Raw genomic sequence first — 12,579 nt, forward strand, 5'->3', positions numbered from 1 at the left:
TAACTAAAACTGAATGTATATTATTGTTCAGTAAAATGTTTCAAATGCTTATTTTGGTGCCTTTGATTCCATCACTTATGTATTTCGGAACTTTTTTTCTATGAATCTAGATGTTTTATTTTATTTTATTTTCACTTATAGGTGCAGGGGCGGATCTAGAGGGGGGCCATGGGGGCCATGGCCCCTCCCAAAGCCTTGTGGTTGTAGGAATTTTTTAAGGGGAAAAAAAAGAAAAGAATTATTATGAGAAGATAACAAAATTTAACAAATGTATTTTATTGAAAAAGAAGTATAGGTCTTAATTTCGAGATAAATTATATCCCTGTCCTCAAAATAAAACTTTTATTTCCAAAATTTTTCTCCATCTTTTACATCATTTCTTGATTCCAACTACAGACACTTGGACGATCTCTAAATGCTGCGTTTCTCAGAGTATACCTATTGTTCTTAAGACCAAAGAGAGCATAAATTTTATTTTTTATGGCTTTAATTTCGAAACTAGGAGCACTGTAAAAGAAATCCGTAAAATTTACAGAAAAATACTGTCAGCCAGGACGCCAGTTTTCTTCCGTTTATTTTACAGAAATCTTCCGTATTTTTATTATTTATTCAAGCTGATTTATTATTTTATGAAGATTAAAAAATGATACTATACTTTCATAAATCCATTTCAATATTTACTATACTACTACGAAATACATGTATACAAAGGTAAATTTCCGAATATGCCTCTGAAACAGATGACAAAAAAACATAATAATAAAATATTGATTAGGATGCAATGAAATGGAAGTTGCAAACGATTTAAGACTTACTCGCTTTAAATAAATATAAGATCAAAAACTCGAGCACGAGAACCAAAATCCAAACACGCGCTCGAAATTTCGAAGATTCGAAGAAAAACAAAGTATAACCGGTTACAGATTCAAAAAAAAAAACAGAGAAATCCGGCATTTTGTTACGAACAGTTTTTTTCTGTAAAAAATACGGATAACTTCTTCAAAATTTACAGTTTTTTTTTACAGTGAGGAGACCCCCCTTTTCTCACGCCCTTTCACAAATGATTTGATATGTAGCAAAAAATTGCATTTTAAGTCTTTTATTTGGAAAAATGTCTACGGAAACTAGCTTATCCAGTCCTTATCACTTAACTTGCTTTAAGGCAACTTAAATGAATTTTTTTGGGACTTCAATTACAAACGAGTTTTGATAGAACCCCCTCCCTCCCTAGTTTATATCATGATGAGAAAGGAGGTTTTTTGGAGGAGCTCACGAATCTTACATCCCTTTCTAAAATATGTATAAATGTAGTTAAAAATCGAATGTTTACAGCCTCGAAGGCAAAATATTTCCAGGAAGGAAGGATTCTAAGCACCTTCACACTTAATTTAATGTATGCAAACATTACCTAAAGGTGCATTTTTAGGCTGGACAGCTGAAGAGCTAGAAGAGCACCCCTCCTCTTCTAACTTCTCAATGTATAATGACAGAATATTTTGGTTTCTAAGCTTTATTTTCAAAAAGTATTTTGGGGCCAGCGCCCGAAACCCGACCTTTCTCCGTACATCATTAAAAATGGACAAAATGCGTTTTTAGTTTCCGCATTTTCAAAAATTACTTGGACATTTAAACCTTGAAACTTTTTTGAGGGAGATTCCTAAATACACCCCCTCACTTAATGTCTCTACCCCGAAAATTGAGTTTTTAAAACTTCATTTTAATAAAATTTCTGGTAGTTATCAGGGCCCAAATTCCCAATAGGCAGAGTAGACAGCTATCTAGGGCGGCAAACTTTCCAGGGAAGGCAAATTTGCTATTATAAAACACATTTTTTGAATTAAATTCTTATACTTGAAAGTAAAATATTAGCACTCTTTCATTTTCCACAGAGACAATTTTTCTTGTAATTTAATAATGATTACTTTCACACATCTTATGAAATCAAATGTTTTTCAATCATTGTATTTGCAGAATAAAAATTTTTTTTGGGAGAAAACTGTGATGATTTCATCGGGGCGCCTCAGGATGTGAAACGCCATCATTTCTTCATAAGTTTGACAGTTTGAATCTGGGGAACACTTTTTTAGATTTTTTTTAAGTCAAGGATATTTTGCTTCTTTTAGGGGGGGGGGAGGGACGCAGATTTCAAATTTGCCTAGGAGTGGCATGGAGCTAAATTCGGTCGGAAAAATTTGTTCAAAAATTTCGGATGGCCCCTCCCAAAACAATCGGCTGGATCCGCCACTGTATAGGTGTTCATCATTACTATTATATTCTTGTATTTGTTCATTTAAATGAAAAATACCTGGACGACCGAGCCTCGCTCGGCTTTAAAATAATTATTTTTTGTCAACTTGTGTTTTTCTAAGGTTCGATACTTTTTCAAATATACTTGAAAAGCATCACGTTAACGAAATATTAAGGTTCTCGATGCTTCCGAGAAACGAGAGATATACATGTAAGCACTTCATCAGCATTATAATCATTTCAGTTATAAAAAGCCTACTACTGAATATTGGCCTCCTCTCCCCCACAGTCATCCACCTAGGGAAGCTCTGAGTTGGTTGCGTATAAATATTTAACGCACGGTATTGCCAAAAAAGTAGTTTCTAAGACCAAACATAGCGACAATAAATATGAAGCAAATGATTGAAAATGCGCCGCTACCTTCATGTAACACTAAAGTACCAAACAAAGAAGGTTCTGAATGCAATTAAATCAACATTTTGCTTTAAACCATCTGTTAGGGGAGGCTGGGGTAGTAAGAGACAAAAGTAAAATAAAATAAAATGTATACTAATATTCTAAAAAACTCGAAACAACTATCTCATATTAACTGCATAAAATGGACTCCTCTTGATTTTTAGGCGATTATTTAACAAATATTTTGTTTTAAAAAATGTTCAAAAATTTCAATAAATTCTTGTCTCTAATCACCCCATCTTTGCGGGGTTAGTATGGGGTAATAAGAGACACCTGTCTCTTATTACTCCATACTAACCCCTTTACCCAATACTACAAAAAATAAAAATGGGGTAATAAGACTGGCCCACAACCTGTAAATAAAGGAGACTTTCAAAATTTCAAAAAATAGTATTGGTCAGAAGTTTACACATTAATAACTCCCAAACACTTCACCTACAAAATATCGCGAACTTTTAAGGTAAGATCAACGTGAAGGTTTTTTTCATTGCATGAAGAAAAAAAAAATTCAAAACATGTTATAAACTTTTAAATAAGTGTATTGCAGTAAAGTATACATATGGTTCTTTATATTACATAATTTTAAAGTTATCCAAGATTTTTTTTTTTTTTTTTGTGATTTTTTGACTGCGTCTCTCACTACCCCAGTCTCTTATTACCCCGACCTCCCCTACATTTTGTTTCCACTGTACAATTTTCCTGTCATTAATTAAAAGACTGAACTTGGAGCCAATTTTACTGTGGGTAAATCGGTTTTTAACCCAAAACTTCCTTCCATACTATAACGCGATTCACGATTTTATCCTAATCGAGATTTTCATTTGGAATAAATACTTTTAGTGTAGTTGGTCACTTTACGCCAGAAAATGCAACATACAGCACGCTATCCATAAAAACTAATGATCCACAAGCCACTCCAACAAATTATAACAACAAAATATAAAGTCTAGAATTATGTTTTTTCGAAATGAAATTTAGATGCGTGATGTAAAAAAAACATATAAAACTATTTGAAGTGTAAAAAAGAATATAGGTAAGTAAAATAAAATAAGTCGGTCAAGCAATAGTTTTGCTTTAAAAAAAAATGCCTTACATCGATTTACATAGTGCTTTTGAATTTGTTTTTAGCCAAGTGTGATTGAAATGAGCCAAAGTGGCTGATGTTAGCCAAGCCTAGCAACGCTAAGCAAGTTTAAAATTTCAAAGCGAGAAGAGACAAATTTTCATTGTTATCGTTGCAAATCGTCTGCCTTATGTATCAATTCACAGTTTTTTTCAAGGCTGAACTCAATTAGACTTTATAATAAAAAACTCTTTTTTGAAAAAAATCGCGTTTTTACAGAAAAAACGCTGATGTAGTAGAACTTAGAATGCTAAACTACAATTAAATCAAAAATTTCATCCAAATCGTTAGAGCCGTTTCCGAGATACGAAATATATACATACCCACAAGAATTGCTCGTTTAAAGATATAAGATATATTAAAAAACTCTTTTTTGAAAAAAATCGCGTTTTTACAGAAAAAACGCTGATGTAGTCGAACTTAGAATGCTAAACTACAATTAATTCCAAAATTTCATCCAAATCGTTAGAGCCGTTTCCGAGATACGAAATATATACATACCCACAAGAATTGCTCGTTTAAAGATGTAAGACGGTCCAGCAATAGTTTTGCTTTAAAAAAAAAAGCCTTACATCGACTTACATAGTGCTTTTGAATTTGTTTTTAGCTAAGTGTGATTGAAATGAGCCAAAGTGGCTAATGTCAGCCAAGCCTGGCAACCCTAAGCAAGTTTAAAATTTCAAAGCGAGAAGAGACAAATTTTCATTGTTATCGTTGCAAATCGTCTGCCTTATGTGTCAATTCACAATTTTTTTGAAGGCTTAACTCAATTAGACTTTGTATTAAAAAACTTTTTTTTGTAAAAAATCGCGTTTTTACAGAAAAAACATTGATGTAGATGAACTTAGCATGCTAAACTACAATTAATTCCAAAAATTTTTCAAGGCTTAACTCAATTAGACTTTGTATTAAAAAACTTTTTTTTGTAAAAAATCGCATTTTTACAGAAAAAACACTGATGTAGATGAACTTAGCATGTTAAACTACAATTAATTCCAAAATTTCATCCAAATCGTTAGAGCCGTTTTCGAGATACGATATATATACATACCCACAAGAATTGCTCGTTTAAAGATATAAGATGATAAATAGCCTTAGTACTAAAATGTGATTGAAATGGGAAAACAACAGAAACAAAGCACAAATTACTGTAAAAGCACTTATTTTCGCGTGGCTTTAATTTTCGCAAGCCCGCCCTAATCGCAAAAATTTAAGCCTTGCGATTTTATTATTTTTTATGCATAAAATTTGCTTTAGATTTTAAATTCACTAAATGACCAATATCTTCATTTTCGCGAAAATAAGTGCTTTTAACAGTATGAAGAAAATGCAGCATATAGCTATTGCAAGGCTACTGTGGAGCCTCTTCATCAGTGCAAAAATGGTCAGCACACAACAGAAAAACTTAGTTTTTGGTTTGTGTTCGTGGTAGAACACAACCGCAGCCACACGTGGATACCGATATATTATATACCAAATGAGTCGCATTTAAAGTTAACACACTAATTGTTAAAATTTACTCTGAGTTTTAGAATACAACTTTTTTTTTTTAATTATTAAAAAAATATCATTAGACGTGGTTTTGACTGACGAAACTGAGATACTTGGATAGGACTTGCTGCAGCAGAGTCGATTTTTTTTTTCAATGAAAAAAAAATTTTTTAATTACTATTTTTGTATTATATTAAGCAAAACGGCTCAAAACATAAATTTAGCAACATTCTTAAAATAAATAAATAAATAAATGAAAAAATCTTGTTTTTAATAGGAGAAATTAACAAATAGCAAAGAGCAAAGCTACCCTAACACGAAGTAACTCTAAACCGGGATAGTTATTCATTTTTAACAATTTTAATGATTATTATTTCTTAACTTTCGTCAGTTTTATGTCAAAAAAGCAATGAAAGATTAAAATATGAGGGGTCAGTTAAAAATAAGAGAAATTGTGCGTCAAAGTTACTCTGCATTATTGAATAAGTAATCTTTATGTGGCACATCTAATAAATTTATTTACATTACATGTTAAGAATGTATTTTTCACCAGAGAAAAATGTCCCACAATCTTGAAAGTTTACAATGCAAAAGTGAATTTACATTTAGTTTTAAAAGCTTATTTACCTTCCTTACCAGGGAATCACACAATAGGGTTATAATGAAGAAAAGCTCAACTAGTTAGCAACCGAAAGAGCATATCGAGACTTTTTTGACGCAAAAATTACGTACCGTATCGCCCCGTTATTGAAATAAAAAGTCTTAAAGTCTGCCGAAATTTTAAGAAAAGTGCCAAATTTTAAGACTTGGCGAGAAATTAAAGTTACCCTGCGACTTCACGTCATGCATGCGGTTTTTTTAGAAGCATGCGAAATTATTTTAGACATAAACAACCCTCAAACTGTTTTAAAGCATTCCTCAACTGTTCACTACAGTTTCTTACAGAAAGAACTGAACTTTTACTATATATATATATATATATATATATATATATATATATATATATATATATATATATATATATATATATATATATATATATATATATATATATATATATAAATACTAAGATGCACAAAAGGAATGATCAATGAGAGGGAAAGTGTAACCCCACGGGGAAAGACATAAAATAAAACAGCACGGTATGCATAGTATGTAGTAATAATAAAATGCTGCACTATAATAGTACTGTACGGTAGATACAGTAACAATATTTAGGATTCAGGAGTGGACTGGGTCCCGCAAGAGAAAAAAAAAAGAAAGAAAAAAGTGCAAAAAATAAATAAAGAAGAAGCAAAAAAAAAAAAGAAAAACGAAGGTGCACAGGTTTACGGGTTTAACAAAAGAAAAAAAAATGTTAGCTGAAAAAAAAAATAATAATAAGGATTTTGCATCAAAAAGTAAAATAATAAAATATTTTTTTTAATGTAAAAATAAATTAAAAAAAAGGTGTTCAACCTTGAGGACTAATCGGTCCGCGGGCTGGCGGGCCAGTCCGCCCCTGTTAGAAGTTAAAAAATGAAGATAATGATGGTTTATGATCCATGATCAGATCGTTATCTAATACACGATAAATACGATTGCTTCGACTTTTCTTTTATAACAATTCAATTTGTGGCAACAGTCTCTCTTCCTGATCTCTTTAATCCATAATACAAGAGCAGCTTCCACTTTTATTTTATAATACTAGCTGCGTGCCCGACGTTCCACGGTCTGCTTAAAAAATGAAAGAGATGCCCAATTGATGTTTTTGTATTACTCCGACATCAGTTTCTAAAGCGCTAAGGAGTAAATAAATAAGCGTATAATGCAAGGTTTGCAAAACAACAGTAGAGCATATTTTTGGCAAAAATCTCTTTAACGTTAATCATAGTTATCAATGATACAAGTTATGAGTATTTTCAATTAGCACAAAAGATGAAAATATATGCATTATCAACTATAATCTGTGCTCACGTTAAAATGAATTACATCTGATAGACTATATCTGAACTATATATTCAGTAAATTACCGCCCATTAGCGGTATATGGCGGTGTATTTCATGTATAGCTGAACTATTTATGCACAATTACAATCAGCTTTTTACATAGAATGAGATACTTTTTGGTTGATTACGTGAAACTAAAGCACCAAGACTAAATAACTACTAATAAGCATTAATTTAATACCAAGTCATCAGATTTCAATTTAGCTTTAGTTAAAATCCTTAAAAACAATCTTTTTTGTTCAACTGTTCAACTTTTGTTCAACTGTTTTTCACATAGAAATCCAAACAATCTTAATGTAGCATGTTCTTTTAACGATATAAACTGTATTTTAAAAATAGAAACAGGAAAGGAAAAGAGACTTGTTACAATTCAAAAACTCATCCATGTGACGGGAAAAAGTCCAATAAAATAAATATAATTAGTCGCACATCCTAAGTGTACCAAAATATGAGGCCTGTGAATGATAAACTTACACTACAATCAATAAACTTAGCTAAAGAAACAACTTTCATGTGCCCAAAAGAGTTAAGAACGTTGAATGTAAAAAATAAAAAAAGGACAGACGATAAAATAAAGGCTATGTCCGAATAGGGCAACCAATTTTAAACTAATTTAAAATGAAATTCTAGATGGAAGCGTTGTTTTAAGATTTGGACAGCAGCCAAAAAAAAAAACAATTATTAGAATTTTACTTGCTCACGCATATGCAAAATGGCAACAGGAAAGAAATAAAAATTCCTGAATAACGTTATGTTAATTAACGTTTTAATTAATATCTCCGCTAATTAAAGTCGCACAATTACGAGATTGGTCCTATTGTTTTCTTTGGAAAATTTCGAATTGATCGGTATCTCGTTTGAATCTCGATTCGCAGCGGTTCTCGAGAAGATAGATCTTCAGACAGACAGACAGATGGACGCGAACAGATTTTAATATATAGTAGAAGAAGATTTACTTTGCTAAACTGCTCTGCAAGCTTCAATATTGAAACTAAGCTCTGTACTTTTACGGATATCTCTTTGTTTTGACTTTTAATTGTACGTATGGAAGATTCAATCATACTTATTGTCGCGATATCGTCGATGTTTTGTAGTTGTTCAAGCTAATCAAAAATCTTAGCTTTTTTTCTTTTCTCTTTTTTTTATTTTTGAAATCAGAAACTCTCTTTTTCTTCCTATCATCACAAATTTTAGGTGAAGGTGCCCATTATATTAAATCCACTTTATTATTTAGAATGAGAGAAAAAAAATAAATGAAAAATGCTGAGTGGTTATTTGACGCACTTACAACTCGATGTGTAGATTAGTTTGGTGTGGGAACTTTCACTGTCAGCGTTGCTTAAAAGGATGTAATAACATTCACGAAATCAATATTTAGTAGTCAACAACAAAGCCGATACTTCCTTCTGAAAAATTTGTGTTGTAGACGAAAAATTCGGGTTATAGCCATTTCGCGTTAGTCGAATCGTGTTGTAGCGGGAGTCGACTGTACTGTTATTTGACGTACATTTTTGAAGAGATTTGATGTGTTGTATGAGTCGAAAAATAAAAAGTTATCAAAATTCTTACTTTGTTCCATAAACAAATCTCGATGACTCAGAGGATAGCCGCTGCTAGCCGTTTCATTTGCATCACGTAAAACATTGGTGCATAAACTTACTTCAAAATCAGAATTCATGTAGTTTAGTCGGCTTAAGCATTTACTTTTCGAGTTGTGGATCTACAAGTAAGAAAAATAAGTTAGAAAACACAAAAGTAAAAAAGAAAGACAATTTTAATGCGTTTTAAAAGTTATCTTAAACACCTGACACTAAAATAATATTGCTTTCTACATTTTGATCAATGAACAGTAAATTCTTAATCTGAAAAAAACCGAAAAATCCTATTGGTTGTGGTTGTTCACAAAAGTTTTAAAAATACGTTAACTTAAGTATTAAAATACAATGATTTAATACGAGTAACATACAGGAACACACATATTAGAGTATTAATAACTGTTACTTGGTGATGAATTAGAATGTGAAATGCAAAAAAAAAAAAAAACATATGTTGTGGCAATCACAACACGTTTTCCTATATCCACCATGAATTCTTGGATCTACTGCATAACGGCTCATGTAATCGCAGCAGAAATGTGTTTCTGAGATATTTGAAGAAATGCTTTTGGATTACATACTACTAACGATGGGGAAATGTTTTAATTTGAGGTTTTTTCATGTTCTTTTTTCAGCGGAACCCAAATAAGCAAGCTTGTACCATAAAACTGAAATAGATGATAAAAACTAATTTTCAGATACTGTGCTTTTCCCTCCCACAGCAGTATATTAGATATAGAAGAATAAAAAAAAAAGAAAGGAAGGAAAAAATTGCCTAGTAATAAAACGTTTTCATTTCGAAAATGTTGATCAAGTCTTAGTGGAAAATTTTGATTACAGCATTCTAATTTATTGCCTTATATTTCGAAGGGAATCCCAACATCTAATTATGCTAGCATTTTAATGTACGTTACGATGCTTTGTTGACTAATAAAATCCCTGCCCAGCCTTTTACACATCCATAAAATTTCTACTGACATTACTGTAAAAATATTTCCAAGTTATTTCATTTAAGGAAAAAAAATCTCTTAATTTCTAGTCTAACTTAGACTATCTGATTATTACAAGCAAAAAATAAATAAAAATAAACAAAAATATTCTTTTACGAGAACTTTGCTGAAAATTTTAAAATCTTGTTTGTGGTTCATTGCAGAAAACTTTTATAAAGATATTCCAAAAAATATACTTTTTCAAAAAAAAAAAAAAAAGTATATATTTTCAAAATGTTCTTTGTATTTTCTGTGTACTTAATTTCAGTATAGTTAAAGTTTGGCTCAGTTAATTTGATGCTTGACCTTGGACGAGCACATTTAAGTTTGGGTTGAAGAAGGAGAAATTTTTAGATTAGCACAACGCCAACAACCGTTGTCGGTAATGCAAACCGCCAATCCTCAACCCTATTTTAACAAATGGAATCGTTTAAGCCTCAGCGGAATAGTAGTCAACTTATCAGAGCCAGACTTTAGAGAACAGTGGTCATAAAATCAAAAACCAACAATTTTTCTACGTATTATACGGTATTTAACAGTACCTTTTGCACTAGCTGATGGTAAAGTACTTGATGCGTCAGAATATAACCAGTCTGATGGTGCTTAGTCATATAGGCTGTGCATTCGTTCGAAATTTTACAATGATCTTTCCTAAAAGAAAAATAGATATTTAGAAGGTACCAAACAAAAAACTTACTACAGTGCACGCCGGTTAATTGAATCAACCGCTTTAATGAATCAAATCGGAAAAAAAAAATCCAGCGTTATTGAAGTAGTCGCTTTATTGAATCAGCCGCTTAATGGAATCAAATTTTAGAACAAACGTGATTGTTATAAGCGGCGGTCACTATCTATATATCGAAAAGTATATTTTTATCTTTCAGTATAATTATTTGGAAACGAAACAATGTCCTTCCGAACATAGTTGTTTAAATCAATCGAATGAACTAAAAACGAATAGTTAATTTTAGAAAATATAAAACTGTTATCTCTATTTTTTTAATGATAAAAAATAACTGAACAATTAAGGAATTTCGTTGATTTTATTGGTAGTCTTCATAACGTACTGTCAGCCCCGCTTAATCAGGTAACAGATAAAAGAATACCCCGCTTATACGAATAGAACCTCCAGGAACCGAATATTTCCCCATAGACGCAATGTTAAAAATCCCCGCTTAATCGAATAATTTCCCCGGATAATCGAATAATACTAATCAGCTTCAGCAAATACTTTTTCTGAGAAAAATTTTGAATAAAGTAAAAAGAAATTAAGTAAGAACAATTAATGTCATTGAAAGCAAGAAAAACAATATTCATTTTCCATCAAAATGTTTCCACTGTTCTTTTAAATTTCTTTTGCCTTTGTTATTACAAAAAAAAAAAAAGTGCCCTCGATAATTAAGTTAAATAACACAAATAAATTTAGACAATGAGAAATTGATAAAATTAAATGTTATATACGGTAGACGAGGAGTGGGAAAAGAGAGTCAGAAAAGTGTTCCCAAAAGTTCTTGAGCAAGCAATTCCTTATTAAAGAAGTTTTCAAAAAATAACGTACTGAAAAAAGGTGCTTAAACAAAGATTTCATAATTCAAATTGTAGGTTACTTTTTTTTAGTAGGTTACTTCTTTTATAATTTTCATGCGTATACTAGAAATGTTACTAATTATTGAACTATTTTGTTGTAGTTTATTTCGAAAACTTTTTAGCAATAACATTAACTATTTCCTATATATAGCTATTTATTTATTATTAGTATTACGTTTTGACATTTGTTATCAATTTAGAAAGGTAAATAAAATTTCCCTGCTTAATTAAGTACCCCGCTTTATCGTTTAATATTTCTCGGAACCGACGATATTCGATTAAGCGGAGCCGACAGTACTTAATTATTAGAAATTAAAAATATTAGAATCCTTTCTTATAGCTCTCTTTCCGATAGCTGAAGTTGAACCGGGAAGTTTTTGTTCGAAAACAATTTAAAGGATCTAGGGTAGACCGACCAGTGAATGAACAGTTAAGCACAAAATCATTTTTAAAAAATCCTAGTAATTTTAAATACTATATTATACAGATCGTGATAGCTAAAACATTTTAATTGATCTATGTAAATATCTCTCAAAAATCGCGGGAACTTAAATGGTACTGCTTCCGACTTTTTTAGGTGTTTAAAGAAAAAATGGCACAACGACCCAGTGAATGAACACCTCCAACCAGTAAATGAACACAAATTGGTCCAGTGAATGAACATGATAAATTTTGATTCAACAAGAAGTTCTGTCTAGAACTAGACGAGCCTACTTTCCCGTATACCCATACTACTTTCTATTACCTGATCAATATTCTCAAAAATAGCTAGAATCGCAATTTTTTTTCAAATATATTTTTAAAATAATTTAAGCTGATTTCTAGGAATAAAATATTCCTCACTTATCTAAAAAAATTAGATGCGTAAAAAAAAAAAAAAAAAAAAAGCAGCAACTTTTAAACAAAGCAGCTAATACACTTTTTTACATTAAAAAAAATCTTTAACAGCTTTCAAAACGAAAAAATAATAATTAAAATTAATAAGCTCATTAAAATAAATTCATCATATCAAAAAAAAAAAAAAAAATCGTTAATTTTCCCCCTGTTGCCAAAAACAATTTTTAAATGAATTGATGCGCTTACCAAAATAAATAAAAACAAT

The 12,579-nt window shown here is 31.0% G+C and overlaps 1 protein-coding gene across 1 annotated transcript in view; it reads right to left on the bottom strand.

The window, feature by feature from the left end:
- Window positions 1–12,579, bottom strand: part of LOC129229937 (UPF0764 protein C16orf89 homolog) — a 74,306-nt gene that overhangs the window by 38,453 nt on the left and 23,274 nt on the right. The window contains exons 4-5 of the mRNA XM_054864319.1: window positions 10,433–10,541; window positions 8,876–9,026 (exon numbers count right to left, since the gene is read on the bottom strand). Of these exons, the coding sequence (XP_054720294.1) occupies window positions 8,876–9,026; window positions 10,433–10,541 (260 nt within the window). The remainder of the gene's footprint in view (window positions 1–8,875; window positions 9,027–10,432; window positions 10,542–12,579) is intronic.

The sequence above is a fragment of the Uloborus diversus genome, chromosome 9, assembly GCF_026930045.1.
Source record: "Uloborus diversus isolate 005 chromosome 9, Udiv.v.3.1, whole genome shotgun sequence".
NCBI lineage: Eukaryota > Metazoa > Arthropoda > Arachnida > Araneae > Uloboridae > Uloborus > Uloborus diversus.